The 26,699-nt window shown below is 46.2% G+C and overlaps 2 protein-coding genes and 1 long non-coding RNA gene across 7 annotated transcripts in view; 2 read left to right on the top strand and 1 right to left on the bottom strand.

The window, feature by feature from the left end:
* adat1 (adenosine deaminase tRNA specific 1) overlaps positions 1–26,699 on the top strand; it is a 525,603-nt gene that overhangs the window by 313,931 nt on the left and 184,973 nt on the right. The gene's annotated exons all lie outside the window — the stretch shown is intronic.
* The window catches only part of exoc3l1 (exocyst complex component 3-like 1), a 490,744-nt gene that overhangs the window by 92,545 nt on the left and 371,500 nt on the right, over positions 1–26,699 (top strand). For all 5 annotated transcript variants that reach the window (XR_005098156.1, XM_037253561.1, XM_037253562.1 and 2 more), the window contains one exon: positions 8,537–8,807. Coding sequence is in view for 4 of the 5 variants with exons in the window: in XM_037253561.1 (XP_037109456.1) it covers positions 8,537–8,807 (271 nt within the window). In the remaining variant the exon portion in view is untranslated. The remainder of the gene's footprint in view (positions 1–8,536; positions 8,808–26,699) is intronic.
* Positions 1,348–20,749, bottom strand: LOC119124131. The gene is made up of 3 exons (XR_005098197.1): positions 20,739–20,749; positions 7,434–7,439; positions 1,348–1,428 (listed from the first exon to the last, which is right to left on the bottom strand). It is a non-coding gene; the product is annotated as an uncharacterized LOC119124131 (long non-coding RNA).

The raw sequence follows: 26,699 nt of genomic DNA on the forward strand, positions 1-26,699 counted from the left end.
CTGGTGAACTTGTCCATGGACATCCTGTGGTTTGCATCCCAGACCAGCATCAAAGTGGATTTAGCCACCATCTTCCTCCTCCAGTGAGCACTGCCTCATCCGATGCTAACGCTAAGCAAGCTATGAAGGAGCTACATGCTACCATCAGCAAACACCAGAACCTACATCCAGAGGCAGCCTTTATAGTAGCAGGAGACTTCAATCACTCCAATCTAAAGACTGTGCTCCCCAAGTTCTATCAACATGTCACATGTCCCACGAGGGGAAAGAAGATATTAGACCATGTTTACTCTAACATCAAGGATGCATACAAGGCCGTTTCCCTCCCCCACCTGGGACAATCAGACCACCTCTCTTTGTTCCTCCGGCCCAGATACACCCCCCTCATCAAACGTGTGAAGCCCTCTGCTAGGTCTGTTAAGATCTGGCCAGAGGGGGCTGACGCTGAGATGCGGCAACGGCTGCAGGACACCAAGTAGAAGAGGTTTGCCACCCAGGCCACCAGGGACTCCGTTATTGATATTGACTCCTACGCCTCCTCTGTGGTGGATCACATTAACTCCATCATTCAGTGTCACCACCACCAAACGGATTACCACATTTCCCAATCAGAAGCCGTGGATGAACAGCGAGGTCCGTCGACACCTTAAGGCACGTGACAGCCTTCAGATCTGGGGACAAGCAGGCCTACTGCTCAGCCAGGGCTGCCCTGAACAAAGCAATAGAACAGGCCAAGCACAGCCACAAGCTAAAGGTGGAGGATCATTTCAACAACAACGATCACCGGCGTATGTGGCAGGGCATCCGGACCATCTCAGACTACAGACCCTCCATCAACCCCCCCACCCCAACCAACCCCTCCCCTGATGAACTCAACCATCACTATGCCCGCATCGACAGAGACAATCAGAAGACGGCCACCAGGGTTGCCCTCCCCGCTGATCACCAACCCCTCACTTTCTCAACCACTGAAGTGTGCGCGGCACTGAAAAGGACAAATGCACGCAAAGCGGCTGGCCCTGATGGCATCCCCGGCCGGGTGCTCAGGAACTGTGCTGAGCAGCTGACGGAGGTGTTCACCGACATCTTCAACCTGTCTCTGGCCCAGGCAACTGTCTCGTTGTGCTTCAAGACCACCTCCATTGTGCCATTGCCTAAACACTCCTCTGCGAAGAGCCTCAACGACTACCGCACAGTTGCACTCGTCTCCCACTTCATAAAGTGCCTCGAGAGGCTGCTCCTGGGTCACGTCAAATCTGGGCTCCCACCTTCTCTGGACAAACACCAATTTGCCTACCGTGCAAACAGGAGCACGGATGACGCCTTCTCCTCTGCACTACATGCAGCCCTCTCCCACCTGGACGAGAGCAACACCCATGTGCGGATGCTGTTCATCGACTTCAGCTCTGCATTCAACACCATCATCCCCTCCAAACTCATCACCAAACTTGGCAACCTTGTGGAGAACAAGGACCTCAACACAACCCCTCTGTCATCAACTGGATACTTGACTTCCTAACCAACAGACCCCAGTCTGTTAGGTTAGACGGCCTCACCTCCTCCACCCTAACCCTGAGCACGGGCGTCCCAGAGGGTTGCATGCTGAGCCCACTCCTCTATTCCCTCTACACCTACGACTGCACTCCTGCGCATGGCTCTAACACCATCCTGAACAAGGTCCCAAGACTGTGGAAGACCTCCTGCGTGGTCCCTGTACCGAAGGTGCCGCGCCCCAAGAAGCCTAACCACTTCAGGCCTATTGCCTTGACTTCCCACCTGATGAAGACTATGGAGAGGATCATCCTGGGTTACCTGCGGTCACTAGTGGGAGCGCAGCTGGACCCCCTGCAGTTTGCTTACCGGCCTGGTGTTGGGGTGGACGATGCAGTGATTTATTTACTGCACAGAACACTGCTTCACCTGGAGGACAACAGGAGCACTGGGAGGATCATGTTCTTCGATTTCTCCAGTGCTTTTAACACCATCCAGCCGTCACTGCTTAGGGTGAAGATGGAGAAGGCGGGTGTGGACCAGCGCCTGACTGCATGGACAACGGACTTCCTCACCGACCGGCCGCAGTATGTGAGGTTACATCGCTGTGAGTCCGACGTGGTGCGCTGCAGCACAGGTGTCCCCCAGGGTACGGTGCTCTCTCCTTTCCTTTTCACCCTGTTCACTTCAGACTTTACCCACGACACCGCTCACTGCCACATCCAGAAGTTCTCCGACGACACGGCCATTGTTGGATATGTCTCGGAGGGGAACGATCTGGAATATAGGACGGTCATCAAGGACTTTGTCAGCTGGTGTGAGCTCAACCAGCTTCAGCTGAACACCAGCAAGACGAAGGAGTTGATTGTGAGCTTCGGGAGGACAGCACCCATCTTCACTCCGGTGAACATCCAGGGATCGGACATTGGGGTAGTGGAGAACTACAAATTCCTGGGTGTTCGCCTTAACAACAAACTGGACTGGACTGATCACACCCACGCCCTGTACAAAAAGGGCCAGAGTCGCCTCCACCTGCTGAGGAGACTGAGGTCCTTCGGTGTGTACAGGGCTCTCCTCCGGACCTTCTATGACTCTGTGGTGGCCTCAGCCATTCTCTACGCTGTGGTCTGCTGGGGTGGGGGCAGTACTGACCGGGACAGGGGGAGACTGAATAAGATGGTCAGTAGAGCGAGCTCTGTCCTGGGCTGTCCCCTGGACTCCATTGAGGTTGCGGGTGAGAGGAGGACGTTGATTAAGCTTAAATCCATCATGGACAACACCTTTCACCCCCTCCATGAGATTGTGCGGTCCCTGAGCAGCTCCTTTAGCGGCAGACTTTTGCACCCTCGGTGTAGGAAGGAACGGTTCCGCAGGTCCTTCATTCCCTTTGCTGTCAGACTTTACAACACGCATGCCACCTGATAAAAGGAATGTGTTTCGTCTCTACAAGCAGCACTTGTGTTTGTCCTTGTCTGTTATTTACTTATTTTATTCTTGCACTCGTATTATTCTTGCACTGCTGTGACAAGTGAATTTCCCCGCTGTGGGATGAATAAAGTTCTATCAATCAATATTTACCTGATTGCACTGTACCTACTGCTCAGTATTACTTTTTACTCTGCACTTTACTGCTTTTTGAACTTCTGGTTGGATGTCAAAGTTCTTTTCGCTGTACTGTACTTGTGCTGTACATTGACAATAAATTTGAATCTAATCTAATCTAATCTGGAGCCAGCTGGGAGCTGTTTGGTTACATTTTTTAGACCTCAGCAGTATTTCAACACCATCAGGTCAGCCATCCTGTGGGAAATGTTTGAGCTCTCCGGAGTTGACATCACGTCACATGCTGGATTGTGCATTACCTCACCAACAGCTCATAGTATTTGAGGACCCGGGACTGTGTCGGAGCATGTCGTGTAGCACTCCCAAAGGGGAATGGTCCTGGCTTTGTTACTCTTTACCCTCGACACTGCAGAATTTTACCATCTGTCACTCACCAGTCACCTACAAAAATTCTCTAATGACGCTGCCATCGTTTGCCTCATCATTGATGGGGACAACCAACAGTACAGAGAACTTGTTACTTGCTGAAGGACACTTTGACACTGTCACCATGGTTGAGGATTGATCCCACAACCTTAGAGTTGAGAGATGACTATTCCACTACTGAGCCACACAGCACAGTAAAGTGGGCCCAACATTGGCACTTACATATACGTAGGTCTGTATGAAAAAATGCCCACTACAATTCCCCCCCTCAAAAACAGACAGAGTGGCGGTTGACTGACTGACACCCACTTTTTAGGTGGAGTCTGCTTGATTGAATCAACTGACTACATCAGAGAAGGCAGCAAAAGCATGTTACTCTTGTTTTCCGGCTTGCATACAATGATTAGGCAACATCCTGTTGTTTTGGAATACAGTATTTTAGACAGACACTTTATTGATTCCTGGGGGAAATTCAGTTGCCAGCAGTTAAATATAATAAATACAGTAAATATATAGACATTATAAACATCGGACACGACAAAAACGATAACAGAAGAGAGGATGAGAATAGCTCTGATTCTATTCAATAAATTGATAAATAATAATAATAATTAATGATTAAAAAGATAAATAAACAATAAACAGCATTGTGTTGTCCTCACTGCAGTGTAGCAACTGAAGCTATCCAACAAGTTAAACTCGAATGCAATAACCAGGAGTCTGTGTTGTAGTCCACATTTCACTGTCGTTTACTGAAGATTCCTGTATTACATGGTAGAGTGAGAACTGTAACAAAACAAGGTTTGACTGTTTTTCAGCATTAAGTTCAATGTCACATAAAGTCTCATAAAATATTCTTGTACATACGTACGTACATGTAAATAAAAATGATCTTTTTAAACTATTTATTACCTTCTATTCCAACGTCAAACCTACTTTAATCTATCAATTATTCAACTTAAGAATGAATTTACTTACGACTTTGCTTCTAGCATTGCCCACGGTCAGAAATTAGTTCGTAGAAACTATTTTCAACAGAACCAGGCAGAAAGTAACTGACAACAAGCAAGAAATGGTAGGTACATTACCGGAAATGGTATCAAAATAAAAGCATTTGTATACTGCCCCAATGGCGACACAAGTATCATGATCGTGAACGTGCCCCTAACCCCCGCGATGAGTTAAAAAGTCTGATGGCATGGGGAAGAAACAAACCCCTCAGGCTTTCCATGGAACAAGACGGTGTCAACGCCTGTCACTGAGGCTACTCCTCCGCCCAGAGACGGTGCTGTACAGTGGGTGGACGGGGTTGTCTATGATGGACAGCAGCCTAGCCAACACCCGCTGTTCTGCCACAGATGTCAGATCGGGTAGCTCCATGCCCACAACAGAACCCGCCTTCCTCACTAGTTTGTCCAGGCAGGAGTCATCCCTCTTCTTTTAACTTGTCCAGGTGAGAGAGAGAGAGAGAGCGATGCAGCCTATAGGCAACAGCATCTTCCACACCCCACCTTGTCCTGATACGCAAATTGTAGAGGGCCGAGAGCATGCCGAATCTGAGGCCTGAGGTGGTGAAGCAGCAAACGCTCCAGAGTCTTCATCACCTGAGAAGTCAGGGCGACTGGTCTGAAGTCATTTAGCTCCGCAGGTCGTGGTTTCTTTGGGACTGGGACGATGCACGACGTCCTCCACAGCTGAGGCACCACACCTTTCTCCAGACTGATGTTAAAGATATGCTGTAGAGCAGGAGTGGGCAATTCCAGTCCTCGAGGGCCGGTGACCTGCATGTTTTCTATGTCCCCCCTGTTACTACACACCTGATTCATATGGTCAGATAATTAGCAAGGTCTGCAGAAGCTGGGTAACAATCCTGATCATTTGGATCAGGTCTGTTGCAACAGGGAGACATAGAAAATATGCAGGGCACCGGCCCGCGAGGGCCGGAATTGCCCACCCCTGCTGTAGAGGGTCACCCAGCTCCAGAGCGCAGACCTTCAGCAGATGAGGAGACCCCGTCTGGACCCGCAGCCTCCCCACGGCGGAGTCTCCTCAGCTGCCCACTCACTTGAGCTGCCGTCAGCCTGGGTGGAAAGGCATCACCCAACGGCCTGCAGGGGCAGATCAGGGAGCAGAAGGGTCCGGCAGGAGCAAGGGCAAAGACAAGCGAGTGTTGTCGAATCTGTTAAAAACGTCATTCAGCTGGTTCACCCTCTCCGCACCGCCACTAATGGTGACACCTTGCTTTGGACCGCAGCCGGGGATCAACCTCGTCCTGTCCCACACCTCCTTCGTGCTTCTTCCTATAGAGTGACCTCGCCACGTTGAGCTGGGCCCTGAACTCCCTCTGTACTCACTTGAGCTTATCACAATCCTTGAAGGCCCACTTCTTTTTTTTAGGAGGCCCTTGATCCCAGTTGTAATCCACGGCTTCTTGTTGGCATAGCAGAGCACCGTCCGTACCGGAACCACAACAACCATGCAGAAGTTGTTGTATTCAGTGGTATGGTCAACAGCCTCCTCAAAATCCTCAATGCATGGCCCCAGCTACATTTCCCACTCAGTGGACCTAAAGCAGTCCCTCAGAGACTGCTCAGCCTCAGGTGAGCACTTCCTGAAAAGGCGAGTGGTCTTTGGAAGTCTCCTCAATTTCGTCTTGTATCACAGCCGAAGTAGGACCAAGTTGTGATCCCCCCCTCCCAAGTGCTGGCAGAGTGGTGGCACTGTACGCATCCTCAACATTCGCATACAGTAGGTCAATAGTCTTGTTCCCCCTGGTGCAACAATACACATACTGGGTGAAGGCAGGTAGAGTCACATGATTTAAGTCCCCAGAGATCAGCAGCAGTGCCTCAGGGTGCTGCGTCTGCAGATCAGCAACCGTGGCGTGGATGACATCACACGCTACTCCCGTGTCGGCACGCGGAGGAACGTAAACAAGAAGAGCAATAGCTTGTCCGAACTCCCTGGGCAGATAACTCACCGCCAAAGTTCTGTCTCTGCAGCAGATGAAAGTCTTGATGCACACATGCTCAGGGTGGCACCACCTAACATTCACATACAGAGCAAGACCACCACCTTTACTCTTCCCACAGGCTTTGAGGTCTATGATGTAGCTCAATGCTAGTATCCGGTACGCTCGCCGTTAGCCACGTGTCACAGAAGTACAGCAAACTGCTCTTTCTGAAGGACTTCACAGTCGTCATCAGCGCAGCCAGCTAATCAGTCTTATTTTACAGCGAGTTGACATTCGCCAGGATTACAGAGAGCACAGGAGGCTCAAAATGCCACTTCTCAGTGAGCCGCCTCGCCGTTAGTTTAGCCTTTAGCTCAGCCATGGCTCTGCAGCCATGATAGGGCTTCCTCACCACAGGCGTGTGGAACCACACCTACCCGGGACCAGGCTTTCAGGCCGAATAGAAAATCCCTTGAGTAGGCAATAGTCGCCATAACTCCAAAGATAAGAGAAGGTTTTAGTAAAGAGAGAGAGAACTGCTGGATGGCTGCCACAAACGACAGTGTCAGGTAGGGGGGAAAAAAAAAACTTGAAAATGTTAAGGCAGCAAAGATGCCTAATAGATGTACTGTGGCTGGGTGTAATAACACGAAGGATGAAAAAAAATTAGGCCTGCGCGTCGCCGGCCGCATTCAATGTTATTTCAGATAAATAACTGCAAGACAACCCCCGGAGGTGGGCTTGTTGCAAAGATTGGGAGCCTCTTACTTTTAGCGAGGAGGGCCGACCCTTCAGGCTGTTTAAAGGACCTTCATTTCAGATAGGCAGCGGAAGCAGTATCCATATGTGGACTTCAGGGGAAATGTAAGTCAAATTAACCCTTACATATTTCAATTGAATATATACCAACCTATAAACAATTCATCTTACATAAACCCTCTCAAAACGCATCGTATTTACGTATGTTGGTGACGGATGAAAGGAAATAGACGTATGTGACAGAGCACTTTAGCTGCAGAGTGGCTTCTTGCTCTTATGTCAACCATGAAAGGGTAAATCGTTTTATGCAGTTTTCAGAGGTTGAAATTTTACCTGCCACCACTTAACCTTAGTTCAAGGGTGTACTCAATGCCATGGAAATTTCCTTTATACACTTCTCCTGGTTGACACCTTTTGAACAATGACACATCTCTGATCCCTTGGAAAGTCTTTGCAGACCATGGCTTCTTGCTGTAAAATGAGAAACAAAATTGCATGGAAAAGCCTATTAAAATTGAATAACTTTATTTGAGGTTTATCAGTTAAAGTTAAAGTTAAAGTCCCAATGATCGTCACACACACATCTGGGTGTGGTGAAATTTGTCCTCTGCATTTAACCCATCCCCATGTGATTTTAATCCATCCCCTGGGGGAGAGGGGAGCAGTGAGCAGCAGCGGTGCCGCGCTCGGGAATCATTTGGTGATCTAACCCCCCAATTCCAACCCTTAATGCTGAGTGCCAAGCAGGGAGGCAATGGGTCCCATTTTTATAGTCTTTGGTATGACCCGGCCGGGGTTTGAACCCACAACCTTCCAGTCTCAGGGCGGACACTCTACCACTAGGCCACTGAGCTGGCACAGTATCAGAGGCAGTTTAAATGATGGCTGTTGTGTATTGACTCCTATTTGACATGATAGTTTTGTGATTGGTTAATTCTGAACGTAGCTGCATCCCCAGTTTTAAAAATGTGTGCACACATTAACTCAGTTGTTTATTTTTATTTCCCCTCAAGAAAATATTTCTTCTTTTTAACTATGTGAAACAGGTGACTTATTCACGTTAATGGTGGAAAAATGTTTAAAATATATAACTAATATATTAATAATTAATAATATATAATTATCTTGCTCTTTTCATAACAGTATGATAAAATGTCCTCCCTCTTGTAATGTTACTCAACATTTGAGGGATTCAAAATTCAAAACAAAATAATGTGCATTCCTTTTACTCAATAGTTTTATTGCAGACTAATGGAAAACTTGTGATCCCTCAAATGTTTTTCTCTAATATTTTATACAGAAAATCTACATCCCTCAAATGTTTTGCTCTAATATTTTACACAGAAAATCTACAGAGAGCCTTCAACAGCAACAGTCATCCTGCGAAACAGAACCGTTTTCACGGGCTCCTCCCAACCCATTGGCAGCTCTGGATCGAGTAGTACGAAGGGCTTGTCGCATGTTAATGGATCAGCTCCTGCTGGACCTAAAGCCATTCCTCACTGGCCTACTGACACGGCCCTGGCTGATTCAGGGAGAGCCCACTCCCAAACTCTGCCAGATCCTGGAATATCATCTGGACCTGTACAGCCATGTTCAACTGCCTTGCCGACAGGTCTCAGTAGCTATTGCTTTGCATACTTAGATAAGTCACCTGAGGAAAGCTATTTCACTTACTGTATTTTCCAAACCATATGGCACACTTTAATTTTCACAAAAAACGAAGAAGCACCTTTTTATAAGGTGTGCCTTTTATGTGGACTAAACTTCATAAATCTGTAAATGTTGTTTTGAGGCTGTTACGTTGTACGTAAAATATGTAGACAGAGGTGGTAAACCAATCAGAGAACTTTACGTAATACATAGCGTATGTACCTCGGCCGAAATTGTCAAATAAAGATCGGCTCGTGCAAACCAAACAGCATTAATAGCCTCTAAAGTAGCATCGACAAAGAGACATGCTTACAAAGCACAATTCAAGCTTTCTGGAAAGCCGGGATCATTGCTGAAGAGCAACGTGATGACGACGAGACAATGGCAAAACGGAACTTGTCATGTTTAGTGGCGAACTTGCCCAACTGTTTAATTCCTATACAGAAGATGAGGAGAGGTTCACTCCCCCCCCCCCGTTAAAAATTTGTCCGACACCGAACCGTGTCACAAAAAAGGTTGGGGAACGCTGCTCTAGAGTAGCTTATTCATTATTTAATTTGAACTATTTTAATTAGAATCCCATATCATTCTTCACACATACACTACCGTTCAAAAGTTTGGGGTCACAAAATTGTTTGGGTGACCCCAAACTTTTGAACGGTAGTGTAAATATTATTATAATAAAATATTATGAATTAAATATTATAAATTATATCTTATATTTGTATAAGATTATAAAAAATCTATGAATATAAGTATACATATATATTATAAGATTTTTTACACAGAAGATTATATATATAATCTATAAATAATTATCTAAATAAATATATACACTACCGTTCAAAGGTTTGGGGTCACCCAAACAATTTTGTGACCCCAAACTTTTGAACGGTAGTGTACAAACATTCAATAAAGCACATGGAATCAAAAACTTGTTTTCGATCGTGCGTTTTTGCGTGTTTGAAAAGACATGCTCCGAAATCCCGTTGTCCGAATCAAACCTTTTAACTCCAGAGTTGGTCTTCCTTTATTGATGACCTCCTGCTACGACCAAAAATCCATAGTTGAAAATCATTTGAGTTTGGATATGTAATCCTCCATTGTAAAACGAAATGTAAAAATGAAAAAAAAAAAAAGTAAAACGTAAAACGAAATATATGGACGACTGCTCCTCAGTTGTTCACTGTAAATTTGAACTGGAGATCACTTATTCTACAGGTGGGCGCATGAAGCATCCTGGGTTCACTAGCGCCCCCTGCCATAAGGCTGGAGAACTTTTTTTCGTTGCCTCCGTCGGGTCTCTTTTCAAAGCCATTTTGTTCATCTAAAGCAGTGGTTCCCAAACTTTTGCAGGCTGGCGCCCCCTTTGGCTCCCCAGTGAATTCCTAGCGCCCCCCCCCCCAAGGCATTTATATAAATAAATAATACATTTATATAAATAAATAATACATTTATAATATCATTACCATTACGTTGAATTAGTGGGAGCACTGAGTTTGTTTCTCAGAAACGAGCCGGTCCCATCTAGACGTAATTGGAGACAATGACACCCGAAGTGATTTAAGGTTTGTCTTTTATTGCAGGATGCTTGGTCTCCATGTGTTGAAGCAGTTTTGAATGCTTCACTGCCTGGTTAGTTAGCCTGTCGCCACATATTAGCTTTGCGGGCTCGACTGGGGAAACATGTCACGTGACCGGGACGAGTGTCTTGACCTGAATTAATTGATCGTCGATAAAAAAAAAAATTCTGTGCGGCTTGGCGGCCCGGTACCAAGTGACCCACGGACCGGTACCGGTCCGCGGCCCGGTGGTTGGGGACCACTGCCCTAACCAGCTCAACACAACACAACACGGCGCGTTCTGGCGAGTCCCCAATTTCATGTTGACTTGAACTCAAGATGATGTTGACCGCCAGAATGCGGTTTTTATTATAAGATAAAATTCTGAACATTACAAGCTTGAAATTACAAACCTGAGCTTTTGCTTTTGTAGTCTATGCTGTCGGATCTGACTGGGCCAGAGCGGCGTGTTGTGTACAAATCGACTGCCGCCCCCCTACCGCCCCTTTCTTCCTCACCGCCCCCCCAGATCCTTCCACCGCCCCCAGGGGGGCGGTACCGCCCACTTTGGGAACCACTGATCTAAAGAAACATGACGTTACAGACAGATGACAAAAAACACTACATATTATATACACCAGCTTAACTACGGATATTAATTAATATAGCCAGAATGTTTGAACACTGAAACAGCGACATAAAGACAGAGACGAGTTCAGTCTAACTCAGGGGTGGGCAAACTTTTTGACTCGCGGGCCGAACTGGGTTCTAAATTTGGACCGGAGGGCCGAACCAGGAGCAGATGGACGTAGTGTTTGTGTGAAGTAATATAAGCGACCTGTAAAGGTCATTGCATAAAAGATTTTGGCCTTTAGTAGGTAGTAAAGCATGGATATTCCAAACAAGTTTTTTGAAAACAAATGCATTTATTAACAGCATTAAAAAAATAAAAAATAATTCACTAAAAAACTGCTATCAGTGATTCTCATAAAATACGACACTGTTATTATGAATAACAGTCTCCTTCACTTCAGTGCCTGCAGGTCAGATTAATGAAAGATGTTTATCTTATGAGATCACATCAAACGGCAAACATTCTGACCAAATATATCATCTTGAAGAATCGGTGAAAGCATACATCCAAATAAAGTAATCAAAACGGCAACACGGTGAGGGGTATCTGAAAATCAGAGCAGAGTTTTAACTCAAACACCTGGTAACAGAGGGGAGGAAACGGGAAACACTTCCTTAAAGTAAGCCTTAAGAACTTTACAGGTTAAGATTAGTCGCAAACAGGTGGTGCATCAATGTCCTTGAGCATCCTGCATTGTTTGAAAATGAGAATGGTCGCTAGTTTCAATCCCTGCTATGTGTACAAATCATATTCAAAATGCATTTTTTACAACAAACTTGAGAGCCTCCCCTTCATTTTCAGTGGGAACAGTGTTGTTGGTCTCCCTTTTTTGCTAGTGCGTCATAGTCTGGAGTAAAATTTGTTGTGGCAATTCTTAGGAGAGATCCGAGGTGTTGGTCCGTTTACCTCGATCTGTGACGGGTTGATGTTGATGTTCATGTGGTTGAACGTCACGTCGCGTACGTCGAGCCAAATTGGCCACTCTTTTTTTAAACACTCGGCACTGTGTCCACCTTGCTTTTCCTTGGACGACTCATTTTAATAGAAGGATTCCAGGGGAAGGTTTGTGGGTGGCTTTAGCGTAAAACTGTATCTGAAAGCTCAGCGCGCGAATTACAAGAATGCTGTCGTCACAGCCCACGCTCTAAATTCGGGACTGATACAAATAGAGCGCGAGTGCGCCATGTCCGTACTACTGAGTACGTACACGCACTTGTGAGTGTGCACCGTGCTTTCTGACACGGCTTCCGGTAGTAAATGCGCAGGCGAGCGCTTCCCCATCTACTGGGGAAACGCAGTCATTGCAGGCAAAATGACCAAAAAAAGTTTAATAATACAATTTGTTGAGGGTTGGCGGGCCGGATTAAATGGTCCCGTGGGCCGGATGTGGCCCGCGGGCCGTAGTTTGCCCACCCCTGGTCTAACTGCATAGCCTGTCAGCATAGGTAGCCGTGTGACTACGCAATCCTCAGAGGAGGCAAGGCAGGAAGTTGGCTCCTCCGAGCGACTCGTCTTCGGTTTTAACGACGATAAAAATTCAGCGATTTTGGTTCAAAATGATACAAAACTACTGAAATTAAAAGGAAAATGACTTCATAATAAAAACAATTGAATTTGTTTTTTCCCCTTTTCATGATGGCAGAGGAGGCACGGCCTCCCTTGCCTCCTCTGACCGCATGTCCCTGCTGTGAGTACAGTACAGTACAGTACAGTACAGTACAGTACATGGTTAAATGATAGAATTAAGTACAACCGAACTCACTGAACTGTCTTGCTCCTGTTTTCGTTTTTCGTTGTTTACCGTAAGTCATGGCGTGCATACGCCCTATAATGCAGCGCGCCCTATGTGTGGATTAAGTACAGAATTGATCCCGCAATTCAGCGATCCTAAACCTTTTTAGCACCACTGACCGGATTTTTGTCAGACAATATTTTCACGGACCGGTGTTGGATGAAGTCACGATTTTTTGCAGTAAAAACTTCTAATAACACTTATAGAAAAAACAAATCATATCTAAATTAAATGCCGAAAGCATTACTACGGCAACATTGTTTTTAGAAGTTTTATTCTCAAAAATCGTTCATATTTGAACTACAATCCCATTTCCACAAAACAGACCAAACACAATCTTAAACTGTCTTTGCAGCCAATTATATAGCGTGACGTCTTCAAAAGTGAACGAGTGGATGTGTTGCCTACACCGGCTTTTAAGGCGTGGCGGATAAATACAACAAAATAAAATGATACGACCGGAATTAAAAGGAAAATGACTTCATAATAAAAACAATTGAATTTGTTTTTTCCCCTTTTCATGATGGCAGGGGAGGCCGTGTCACTAGCCGAAGGAAAGGAGACGCAGGTGTGTCACAAAAAAACTTTACTGAACATACTCGTAAAACGAGGAATAGAAAGAACACACACCACGGTCCCAATACACCCTTCAACCCTTAGTTCCATGGTGGAATTCTGTATGTGAACACCTATGCAACTTTACTCGCAGCGTCCTCATAACCACGCCAACAACATAACATATAACATAACATACGGATGATTTGTTCACATCACGAGGTGTAGGAGAGAATCCGGTCCATTTTTCTAAGTAAAAGATCGTTCAGACTCAGATAAATAAAACGGACATAATGCACGTTATTTATACTTTCTTGTGCGGCCCAAATGCGGTACCTAATGATCCACGGACCGGTCCGTGGCCCAGGGGTTGGAGACCTCTGCCGCAATTGATTCTGCGCCTTTTAACCCAAAGCGCCTTGTGGTGCAGAAAATACGGTACTTATACTTAACTAAAAGTTTAAAATGAGTAAAAATGGTAGATATTTAATTTACATTTTACAAAGGTTGTCATCATTGGTAGGTCAGATTTCTTTAAATCATGTTATTTTATTGAACCTAATTTAATTGTTTATATATTACCGTATTTTTTGGACTATAAGTCGCGGGTTTTTTCATAGTTTGGGTGGGGGTGCGACTTATACTCAGGAGCGACTTATATGTGAAATTATTCACAAATTTTTACTTGATCATTAACACATTACTTACTACTACAGTTGATCACTTCACGTTATTTTCACTTTAAACCGCATGAGGGCGCACTATGGCTTTGGAATAATTGGAGCCTCAATGAAAATGAGTTCCATTCACTGACTTCCGGAGTCAGGAGATTGAATGATTTAGAGTGACACAGATGGTTCGATAAACTACTTATTTATGTTAGTTATTTGATATATAGTTTATTTAGAGTAGCAACGTGTATGTTGTTAGACTTCAGTAGTTTCCGATTGTCTAGCGAGGCCGTGAAGGCAGCGGGGGAGGGACGGGGACGGGAAGAGCGATCCAGGGCGCTTGCTTCGAGCACACATGTTGAGCTCTTGTTTTGTGAAATAAAGAGCCGGTTACCAAACCCACGTCTTGCCTGGTACTTTGGTAACACTACAATATATTTATATAGTATATAACAATATTGTACTCCCCGGGAGTACCAGCTGCAATTGGCGGCATACGGGGAGGGGAGTCTGCGCCGCAATTGTCGGCATTCGGGGAGTCCGCGCCGCAATCGGCGGCATTCGGGGAGTTCGCACCGCAATCGCCGGCATCCGGGGAGTCGGCGCCGCAATCGACCGCAATGTAGGAGTCCGCGCCGCAATCGGCGGCATTCGGGGAGTCCGCGCCGAAATCTGCGGTATTTGCGAGGTCCGCGCCGCAATCGGCGGCATTCGGCGAGTCCGCGCCGCAATCAGCAGCATACGGGGAGTCCCAGCCGCAATCGACGGCATACGGAGAGTCCCAGCCGCAATCACAATCGGCGGCATTCGGGGAGTCCGCGTGCAATCGGCTGCATTCGGGGAGTCCGCACTGCAATCGGCGGCATACGGGGAGTCCCAGCCGCAATCGACGGCTTACGTGGAGTCCCAGCCGCAATCGGCGGCATTCGGGGAGTCCCAGCCGCAATCTGCGGCATACGGGGAGTGACTATTATATGTACGTAGATCTGTGGAATAATGGGAGCCGCAACTGACGACGAGGCTGACGTCAGCGGCACACGTAGTTCCGGAGTCAACAGCTGTGTGACACGAAAGACGAAGATTCCGATGGATTTAATGATTTTGAATGACACGGATGGTTCGATAAAATTGTTGTTTATATTACATTTATTTGATATATCTTGTCTGACGTCAGTGGCGCACGTAGTTCCGGAGTCAACAGCTGTGTGTGTTTTTTTTTTTTAAGTGACACGGAAGACGAAGATTCCGATGGATTTATTTATTTAGAGTGACACGGATGGTTCAATAAAGTTGTTTATATTATTATTATTTGATATATAGTGTATATATTCTTATATGGGCCTGTGGAATAATTTGAACTGCAACTGACAACAACGAGTCCGACGTCAGCGGCGCGCCGCAAACGCGGCGTTGTTTACAGAAGGGACGAAGGATTTGATCGATGGATTTATTGATTTGGAGTGACACAGATGGTTTGATAAACGTGTTATTTATGTTATAGTTATTTGAATAACTGTTAATGTTGCGTCAGGCCCGTTCTCAGCTCCTCGTTTGTGTTCATGTCACGTTAGCGTACCGTATCGTTTAGCCTGTCGTTGCTGGTTCATATCTGGTCTTGGTGTCGGATTTTGTCAAATACATTTCCCCCAAAATGCGACTTATACTCCGGTGTAACTTATATATGTTTTTTTTCCCTTTATTGTGCATGTTATGGCTGATGCGACTTGTATTCCGGAACGACTTTTGGTCCGAAAAATACGGTATTTATTTATTTTAGATTGCACTAACCCTTTTAAGACATCTGAGTGTAGCTCATCATATTAACATATCATCATCATCAGTTCTCTTGCTCAGCAACAGCCATGCATAGAGCCTATCAGTTTAGTTAGTCTTCGCCAGTTGGTTCGGTCCAGTGCTGGGGGCTCAGCTTCAGCTAGCGACAGGCCCAGGTGATGTAGGTCCATGGTGACGGCATCAATCCATCGAGTGCGGGGGGCACCGCGGGGTCGTTTCCAGCCGGCAATTTTTGGTTGGAAATTGAGGATAGCGTGAGTTGGGTGTCTAGGGGGGAGTCTTTTGACATGGCCATACCAGCGCAGCCGACGTTGTGCTGCCAGGTGGGATGCTGGGGGCTGTTGGGTGCGTTCCCGCAGCACAGAGTTGGGGACTTTGTCTATTTTATCCCCTCTATAGTGCGCAGTGCTCTGGTGTCAAAGCCATCGATTCTGGCAGCCTGGGTCTTGTTGAGAGGCCAGGTTTCTGCTCCGTAAAGGAGGATGGACAAGACTGAGGAGTTATATATCCTTAGTTTGGCCTCTCTTGATATGGAGTGATGTCTACACAGTGGTTTCCAGAGTGTTTTCATGGTAGTGGCTGCCAGAGCACGTCTCCGATTTATTTCTGGTAGCATTTTGCCGATGCTGGTGATTATGGAGCCAAGGTGGGTAAAGGATGTTACAAAATGGACTTCTCCATTAATATGCAGCGGCGGAGGGGATGGGCCTCCTATGTGCATCCGTTTTGTTTTGGGCCAGCTGATCTTCAGACCCAGCTTGTTGGCTTCCTCTTGGTAGATTTCCAAGGCTTCTTTCAACTGATCAGGGGTGGAGCAAAATAGTGTAGTGTCGTCTGCGTATTCCAGATCAGTGAGGCTATAACTGCCTAGTTTAACCCCTGGAATACGCGCACATATCCGTTCCATCAGATGGTCAATGATACAGTTAAAATGGTCTGGTGCAGCTACACATCCCTGTCTCACACAGCTGTTGATTGAGAACCAGGTGGAGTTGGTACCATTGACACGCACACAGCTTTCGGCATCACTGGAGAGCTTTTGAAAGAGGGTGGTAATTTTTTTTGGTGCTCCGAGGATGGTGAGAATCTTCCCGAGGGAGGTGTGGTCCACAATGTCAAAAGCCACCTTGAGAACAAGAAAGGCAATATAGAGGTGTCTGTCTTGGCGGAACTCGTGTACCTTCTCAATGATGAGGCGGAGGGCAGAGATTTGGTCTGTTGCGGAGCGGTTTGGCATGAAGCCCGCCTGTTGGGGGCGTCTTTTGCTTCTAATGGCCGGGTGAGAAGTATGCGGGTGAAGATCTTTCCTGGGATAGAGAAGTGTAATGCCTCTGTAGTTGTTACAGACCATTTTATCGCCCTTATGTTTCCAGAAGGGGAGAATGATGCCTCTGGTCCAGTTTTCTAGGGGGTGCTCGGTAATCCTGACATGATTGATGATATGAGTGAGCCAGTCAATGATGTTGTCACCACCCGCTTTCATCATTTCCGCTGTGATGTTACAGATACCAGGGGCTCTGTTGTTTTGAAGAGTAGCCAGGGCTTGCGAGACTATTGCGAGACTGTAATTTGCACTGGCATTTACGGATGATATGGTGAGGGCGTGGTCCGTTAGGGGTGGGGGAAGACGCAACAGGTCGCTGAAATGCTCCTTCCAGCGGCTGATACAGTCGACCTCGGAGTTCAGTATGTTGCCCTGCGTGTCCTTTACCAGGACTGCCTTCTGTTGGGGGCCTGTTTTCACTCGCCTCAGGGTCCGATACACTTGGGTGAAGTTATTGTTTTCTGCAGCAGACTCCAGGCATTCTGCTTCCCCTTGCCAGAATTTCTCCCTGTCTGCTTGTATTGCTGTGTTCCGTATACTATTCAGGCGGCAATATTCTGTCATGTCGCCCCTGAGACGTGCAGCTCTGCGCAGTTCTATGATTTCTAGTGTTGTTGGTGATATCCAGGGACACCTAGGTGCATGGTGGGTGCGGCGGATGGACAAGCGGTTGCTTGGTTTATTGTAGACACGAAACGGTCCCAGTTGGTAAGTTCTTTCTTGGCCAGGGTCTTATACCTGTTGGTGATGGAGCGGGTAAACACTGAGGTGATGGTTGGGTCTTGAAGATGGGAAGATCTCAGTTGAGGTGTTATCTGTGATGATGGGAAGGCCTTTAATTTCAGTCTCAGCTGGGCTACCAGTAATCGGTGGTCTGTGTTGCCTAGCTGGGCCCCACGATACACACGGCAGTTGGTAACATTGGATTTCCAGCGACTGGAGATGAGTATATGATCTAGGGCCATATGGGTTTTGCCATCATTGCTGTACCATGTCCATTTGTGTATACTCTTCCTGGGGCACCATGTATCCGCGATAGATAGACCTCCAGCATTGCATAGGTGCTGGAGGCGGACTCCGTTGTTGTTGGTGATGGGATCTGGGGATTCTGGGCCAATGACGTTTTTGGTCTGTGGGTCCCTTGAGGTGGAGGAGACTGTGGCGTTAAAATCTGCTAGCACAATAATGATGTAATGTGGGGGTATCTGCTGGATAACCAGATGTAGCTGATCAAAGAAGGCATTCTTTGCCCGGTCGTCTGCGACCTCTGTTGGTGCGTAGGCGACAAAGACTGACATATTAACATATGAAGTGCATTAAAAAACTTACAAGACGAACACCGAAAAATATGTCCGATCATACTTGCTAATGCATTCAAATGTACTTGCAAGTGTGTTAGATCTGTACACCCCGTTTAATTCTTTTCAACAGGAATTCAAGCCACAAGCCCACTCTAGAAGTTCGCAACTTGGCAAACAATGCATCATAGGTTCATTTAATTGGGGTGCATTAATGCAAGCGTCTAACTTTAGAAGCAATACTCTGCATTGCACTTTTTGTAATTCAAAGTCATGTTTTTGTTGAATTGTTACTAAACAGTACTTAGCATGGTGGGGTCTTTTTTTAATCTTCCACTAAAACTATGTTTTTTAAAATTAACTAACAAAGCCACCCTGAAAACAAATTAAAACTAAGTAAATTCATAAAATAAAACTCAAAATGAAACTAGATGTAATTAAAATTCAGAAACTACAACTACAAGAACGATATTGTTCGCTGCTTGGACCCTAAGACCACTGGTGGGCATCCCCTGTCAAATCTAGCGGTGCGTGTATTCTCCCAGACACCTAAGCACATTTCCTCTTGCTCACTCAGAAGGCTGTACTATGGACGAGCACCTCTTGAAAGTGAAACATATGATCATATTGCAAGCTTTGATGTGATGAACTGCTGTCATGCTCGGCTTGAGACAGCCACACAACCGAGCGGCTACTGTTGTCCTAATGGCTTGGAGTAATATTGTCTGATAGTGCAGCTTACAAAAATTCAGTCATTCTAATAAAGCAAATGGTGAGTTAGATTTTCAGAATCAGAATCAGAATCAGCTTTATTGTCAATTCCTTCATGCTAGGACACACAAAGAAACCGAAATACCGTTCCCCCTATCCCACGGTGACGAGACACAGCACACGATTAACACACAAGTAAAACAACGGGGAGAGAGTTCAGGACCCCAACAGCCCGGAGATCACAAACTTCGCCAGTGGCGAGCAGTGCTGGCATCCCACAACAAAGTCTCGGCACCATTTCTTCACGGATGTAGACGCACAGTCCACCTCCACGCGATGTTCCCCCTCGTACAATGGCCCGGTCCGCCCGATAGCGCGCCATCCGCTCCAGACGCACAGCAGCTACGCACTGTCCGGTCCGCAGAACTCAGCAGGCATGTTGATGTCCAGCGATCGAACGTCCGCCAGAAGAATGGAAGGCACGGCCGGGCGAGCCGTGGTGGCCGCCAGCCAGGCCCGGACGCCCAACCGGGGGAAGAACAGCAGGCGAGTCCGGCGACGCTCCAGGACGGCGCAGACCGAGCGCCTTTAATGTCCCCGCTTCAAAGTTCAGGTCGCCACAAAACTCGCTTTCGCCGATGTCGAGCAGAACCAGCCCGCCGCACTTGAAGCACAACCCGGTACGACGAGACGAACACACAAAACTGGCGGACAAACCCACATTAAACGACAAAACAAAACACCGTTCGGGACAGAGAGAGGCCGCAGCGTGTGCACGCGCCGCCATCTTACTTCCTGTGTATTTTGAAACATTTGTTTTTATTTGAACCCTCTGTGAGTCACCTTATGTCCCTTATGATGATTAACAAAAATACTCAGTTTTCCCTTGCCCAGACGTGGGTCATTTGGGACCCCCTCTGGAGCCAGGCCTGAAGGTGGGGCTTGAAGGTGGGCATCTGGTGACCGAGCCTTCACCCATGGCCAGGCACAGCCCAAAAAGGCAACGTGGGTCCCCCTTCCCATGGGTTCACCACCTGTGGGAGGGGCCAAAAAGGTCAGGTGCAGAGTGAGCTGGGCGGCAGCCAAAGGTGGGGACCTTGGCGGTCTGATCCCTGACAGAAGCTGGCTCTAGGGACATGGAATGTCACTTCTCTGGCAGGAAAGGAGCCCGAGCTGGTGTGCGAGGCACGAAAGTTCCAACTAGACCAGGGGTCGGCCACCCAAAATGTTCAAAGAGCCATATTGACCCGCCCAAAAAAAAACATACCTGTGTGGAGCCGCAAGAATCTAAAAGCTTTTTATAAGGCAACATAGACTGTCAATACATGAGCTGTATGCCTACTATTAAAATAATTAAGTAGGCTACAAATACAAAGCAACAAAGCGACGCAAAACGTCGCCCCTGGATAGCCAGTGGACTCTGTTGTGCAGCAGGAGATCGGCGTATTCGCTGTCAACTTCATCTAGCAATTCACAGAACTGACGGTGGTTTAATGCTTTTGCGATTATTTTGTTCACAATATGGATGACAAGGTTCATTACCTCCATACACTCCGGTGGGAATGTTTACGCACACAGCGCCTCATGGTGCATTATGCAATGGAATGCAAGCAAATTTCGATCCAATGCTTTCTGTCGTAAAGTCACAAACTTTTGCGACCCTCTCATACTTGGTGCGCTGTCTGTAGCGACTGAAATCAGGTGGCCAGTGTGTATCTCTGTAATTTAAACACTGCAGCACAGCCTCGCAGATGTCCTCCCCCCGTGTTTGGCCTTTTAGTGGTATCAATTTCTTCTTGCGGCCCATTAGAGTTCACGTACCTGCATAGCAGAGCTGTCTGTTCGATATCGGTCACGTCACACGACTCATCAGAGGCAATTAAGAAAGCTGGAGCTGAATTGATGTTGTCACGAACGGAGTGGAAATGGAGCAGGGCGACCAAATGCAGCTTGGACCAGGGTTTATTGGAGGAACTCAAAATACATACTCGGCAAACTGACATAACTCTCTAACCAAAACCAACCACAGGACTGACCAAAAAAGACGTGGAACAAAGAGACAGGGTGACATTACCAAAGACAGGAACCAAAATAACCTCATGACAGTAACAAACAATGCTCCGACCGGGAATGATACACAGACAGGACTTAATATACAAGACAGGTAACAAGAGGCAGGTGAGAATGGGCACACAGGAGGGGAGGGGCGAGCACACAGACACACGGACAAAACTATGACAACACGGACGTGACCGGGGACGAGTCGTGACAGATGTCCTTGATTTGCTGATCGGTGATATTGTTTGCCATTCAAATTACCATTTCCTTCACTGTTTTTGCGGAGAGAGGCATGTCTTTAAATTTCTGAATGATCTCGGTTTTGTTTTTTAAGTCCAAAAATAGGCACTTTGATATTTTAACAAATGAATCCTTCATGTACTCGCCACCGGTGAATGGTTTTCCGCGCTTTATTATCTCCCGGGCTGCAACAAAACTTGCAGCAGTAGTAGAGTTTGGAGATGAAATCCACTTCTTGAAACTGTTTTTTCGTTCCTCAAACTGCACCTTTGCTCTCAGTTCCAACTAGGTAATCAGCAGCAAATTTAGCATGCTTTAGCTGAAAATGTCGCTCCAAATTGATCTTCTTGTTATATTTGACAACTTCTCATTGCAAATCATTCAGGAAATCCTTCAGCATTGGCATTGAAAGCTAATAGTTGAGTCAATTCTTTCTTAAACCCTCTGTTCTCATCAGCAAGCTTTCTCTTTTTACCTTTTGAATCCATGGCCCGTCACTCACACACCTGTTTGTTTACAACTCGCCTGTGCTGTGTCGCTTGCTATGACGCAATTTTGCGCCATTCTGAAATTCGGTACTTTTAATATATTTACAACTACATACATTTTCTACAGCATAAGAATGTTTGTGTCATGGTTACCATCTAAAAACCATATTTAAAAAAACAAAACAAAACAAAAAAACCAACATCCGATTCCATTTTCACTCATTTTTGCAAGAGCTCCAGGGAGCCGCTAGGGGTGTGCTAAAGAGCCGCATGTGGCTCTGGAGCCGCGGGTTGCCGACCCCTGAACTAGACATAGTCAGACTTGCCTCCACACACAGCTTTGGTTCTGGTACTATCTTCCACTCTGGAGTTGTCCACACTGAGAGGCGCCAAGCAGGTGTGGGCATACTCATTGCACATTGGGGTTCACGAGAGGGTAGCCACCCTCTGCCTTCGGGTGTGGGGGACGGGTCCTGACTGTTGTTTGTGTTTATGCACCAAATATAGCAGTTCAGAGTACCCACCCTTTTTGGAGTCCTTGGAAGAAGTGGTGGAGAGCGCTCCTTCTGGGGACTCCATCGTTCTGCTGTGTGACTTGAATGCTCACGTGGGCAATGACAGTGAGACCTGGAAGGGCGTGATTGGGAGAAAAGTCCTATTCCTATTTCGGACTCTTGTACATCTGCAAATCTCTTCTTTCAATCCCTACCCACAGTACCCACGTGGAGATTGACCTGTCAATTAAGCGCTTTGCCTTTCAGCTCAGTTACTTCTTCAAAATGAAAGACTGGTGCTAAATCTGCAGCTACTGCATTAATCCGGCTGTTGATCTTCTCATCCATTCTTTCCTCACTTGTGATCAAGATTCCAGGATATTTGAACGCTGCCACTTGGGGCACAATCTCATTCCAAACCCAGTGATAGGATGACTTCCGATTTGCATGTGCTGATGCTCTTCCCATTTGCTTCATTTTCAGCTGTCAACCGCTGTAGCAATTAATGAACATAAGGCCGCGTGATAATTTAATATCAATCTAATATTATTATCGTGATTGACACATGATCGGTACCAATAGAAAATGCCTTCAATACAATATTCGATATAAAAAAATCAGAACACAAATCCCGACTCACTATTATGGATGTTGTAGTGCGCAGACCATGGAGGAGCAATTAAATCAACAAAGAAGAAACCGCTAAACCAATGAAGAAGCAACTACACTAACGAAAGTGTCCATATTGCATACATAGAGGGAAAGTGTGACGTAACTTCCTTTAAATGAAAGACCGATTGACTCAGTACAATTCTTAAGAACATTACGTATATTGTGCATACTAAGCCGATTAAACCCTTCTAGATGGAAAAGTTGTTGAGCAGTTACAGGGTTTCCCTGTCCGTGATGTACTATTTCGCTAGTGCCACTAAGACGTGTTTGGAAATACCCTCTGAGTGCGGACGTTCGCTTAGACTGTTTGGAAACGTTGCCTAAGTTCAGTTATTCAGTCATCCCCCAAAAACTGGCACTCAAACAATGTCTGCAATAGGCACTCCGACTGGAGTTGGGACCAGTGCTGGCTGGATTGAAAAATGAATGGGAGCAGACCGCACTAGACCTCTCTGAACACCACTGGTGCACAGAGTGGTTTACAGGTGGCAAAGTGAACTTCTGAAAATGCCCCTAGTCACAATCAGACAAGTAAAATATGAATAGCTATGGCAATAAAGATCCCACTATAAAGATAAAGTAGTCCTAGGGTGGTTTGTCAGCTGTAATTCCTGCACTGCAAGAGAGTCTTAATTCACTACACGTAATGTATGAACATTGAGTGAAGGTTAATGGATTTAATTATCTACCATGCTGCCGATATATAGATAGTGGACTCCTGGAGGAGCAACCCATTACAATGTACACAGAAGCAGTTAATTTTTTGTATCACTATAGGGATGATCTTGAATGACGTCACATTCACTCAAATATTCAGCGGATGCGAAAGGTCGGACAAACGTTGGAATGGCGACAACAGCTGCATGCATCATTTTGGAGGAGGACGACGTCCCAGGAGCTAAATTCCAACACGGTTTCATTGCCAAATATAGTGTGGAACAACTCAAACGTTGGCTGACATGCAGAGGACTCAAAGTCAGCGGGAAAAAAGCAGTTTTGGTCGAAAGGTAAGCTTTAGTTTGCGATAGCTCTCTCACTCCGGTGAGGTCCTGCTAGGTAACCTTGTGTTGCTGACTTTCCTGAAAATTAATCGACAAACATAGTGTGGAACAACTTAAACGTTGGCTGACATGCAGAGACCTTAAAGTCAGCTGAGAGAAAGCCGTTTTTGTCGATAGGTAAGCTTAATTGTGTGATAGCTCTCTCACTCAGGTGAGGTCCTGTAAGCTAACCTCGTGTTGCTAACTTTCATGAAAATTAATCAGCAAACATAGTGTGGAACAACTTAAACGTTGGCTGATATGCAGAGACCTCAAAGTCACCTGAAAGAAAGCCGTTTTAGTCGATAGGTAAGCTTTATTGTGTGATAGCTCTCTCACTCAGGTGACCCAAACTTTCCACAGACGTTGCAGTCGCTGGTATTGGATCGGGATTTTCAGACATTGGCCCATTTCCACCAACAAAATACAGAGGGCATATATATTTGTGTTTGGTGACATTTTTTACTGTAAGTCCCTGCTGTTTACAAGCTTCTACCCAGTGAAGGCATTTCTCTCGGCTCCTCCTCAGCTTTGGAAAAGCTATGAAGAAAACTCCCTTCATATGATCCCGGTCAGCATATTGCGAGTCGCTCTGGCAGACACCAAAGCTGCAGTGTTTTGTTGTAAGTTACAACTTGTAACTATGATAGGTCCGTTAATGTTATTTCTGATAAAAAATAGCGAGTTGGTCCTTTGCGCTCCTATTGTTTACTACCTGTGCGGCTCGAGTAAATATCCGACCACGCTGTGGCCGTGGCCCATGCGCAGTTCGCTGTTCTAAGAATAGAAACTCTGGTGTAATTGTGACAAGCCCTATTGACTGATATGAAATACATATTGAGAAATCGTTTTCACCGATATCACCCAGCCTCACTAAGTGCATTGTGTTTAAAAGGCATTTAATTTATATTGTGCAGTTTGACATTTTCATCATTTTATTGACTGCCTATTAAAGTATATGTTAAAATTATCTAAATTCATCATTTTTCTCCCATTCATTATTTTTCAATAGTTAGAAAATAAAAATAATACAAATAAGTCAATATTTATCGAGCTTGATCAATATGAAATACTTATTATCATGACATACTTTTCAGTCGTATCACCCAGCCCTGGTAGAACATCACATAATGTTGAAGCTAACAGAATCCCTATCTATAAAAATCTATAAAAAAGTAGCTATGCAATAGCTAGGCCACCCAACTGGACTCCTTCAATGCCTTGGTGAAAGTGTATTAGTAGAATAGAGGCTCTCCAACTTGCGTCCTTGTGTAAGATCAGCAATGCCCAATTCTCTACACCAGGGGTCACCAACACGGTCCCCGCGGGCACCAGGTCGCCCGTGAGGACGGCATGAGTCGCTCGCAGGACTGTTCTAAAATTAGCTCAAATAGCGGCACTCGTCAGTGAGCTGCATCTATTTATTTTACAGTCAAACCTCGGTTTTCGAACGTCCTGGTTCTCGAACAAATCGGAATTCTAACAAAAAATTCGAGATTTTTTTTGCTTCGGTTGTCGAACAAAATTTGGTGGTCGAACCTCGCGGATGAGCCGGGAGGACCCGAGAAAACCCGACCGCGCGGCCCGGATGCCGACTGACTCCGTTGTTATTGTATTTTCGTTACTTTGAGGATTGTATTAACCCCTAATCATGCCTCCAAAGAAAGCAAGTGGGAGCAGTAAAGCCATCCTAAAACACAAAGACGCTCTTAAAGCAATGCGCCAGTGAGCGCCCGGCGCGCTGCGGTTGCGCGATCGGACCAAATTAGGCTCCCTGCGCACTGAGGTCCACTTAAATTTTGGAAAGTACATTTCTAAATTTTAGCGACGGCTCTGTCACAATAATGCTACCAGCGCGGTGCAGTTGCGCAGTCGGCGACGCGCTACTGTTGCGCGTTCGGCGGTGCGCTACAGTTGCGCGATCGGACAAAATTAAGCTCCCTGCGCACTTAGGTGCACTTAAAATTAGGAAAGTACATCAGGACCAAGGCGGAAGTAATCTGGGGAGAGGACGCTGGCGCTGATTGTTCGCCGCTTCTCCACCAGAATTAGTTTAGTTTTAGTGTTTTTATTTATTTATTTATTTTAGCCATTATTAAAGTTTAGTTTTTAGCTTCTAGTTTTAGTGTGCAGTGCGCCTGGACCGCGGCGAACCTCCACAGAGCCGGCTGCCTACTACGGCGCGCCCACCCCACCACCCCCCGCCAAGGCATCCTGGCTAGCCTAGCCAATGGCTAACACTCAAGTTCAGTGTTCTCCAACCGGCTAACGTACTCCATCCGCCGCTTGCTGGAGCTGAGTAATCACACCATATCAGGGTGTGTCTCAGTCATCAAACAACTCGGACTTCTCCGCAGACCACGTTACATCCACAGAGGCACCCGCCGTAACTTTGTTTTCTCCCAACCCGTCCATAACACCATTCATCTGCTCCTCCTCCGCCCGTCACCCCGTCGCATGTACAACACGTCATCAGATACCTGGCGCACTTGGATCTTATTGTAGCAACCATGCGGGGCTG

The sequence above is a fragment of the Syngnathus acus genome, chromosome 6 (genome assembly GCF_901709675.1).
Source record: "Syngnathus acus chromosome 6, fSynAcu1.2, whole genome shotgun sequence".
Classification (NCBI taxonomy): domain Eukaryota; kingdom Metazoa; phylum Chordata; class Actinopteri; order Syngnathiformes; family Syngnathidae; genus Syngnathus; species Syngnathus acus.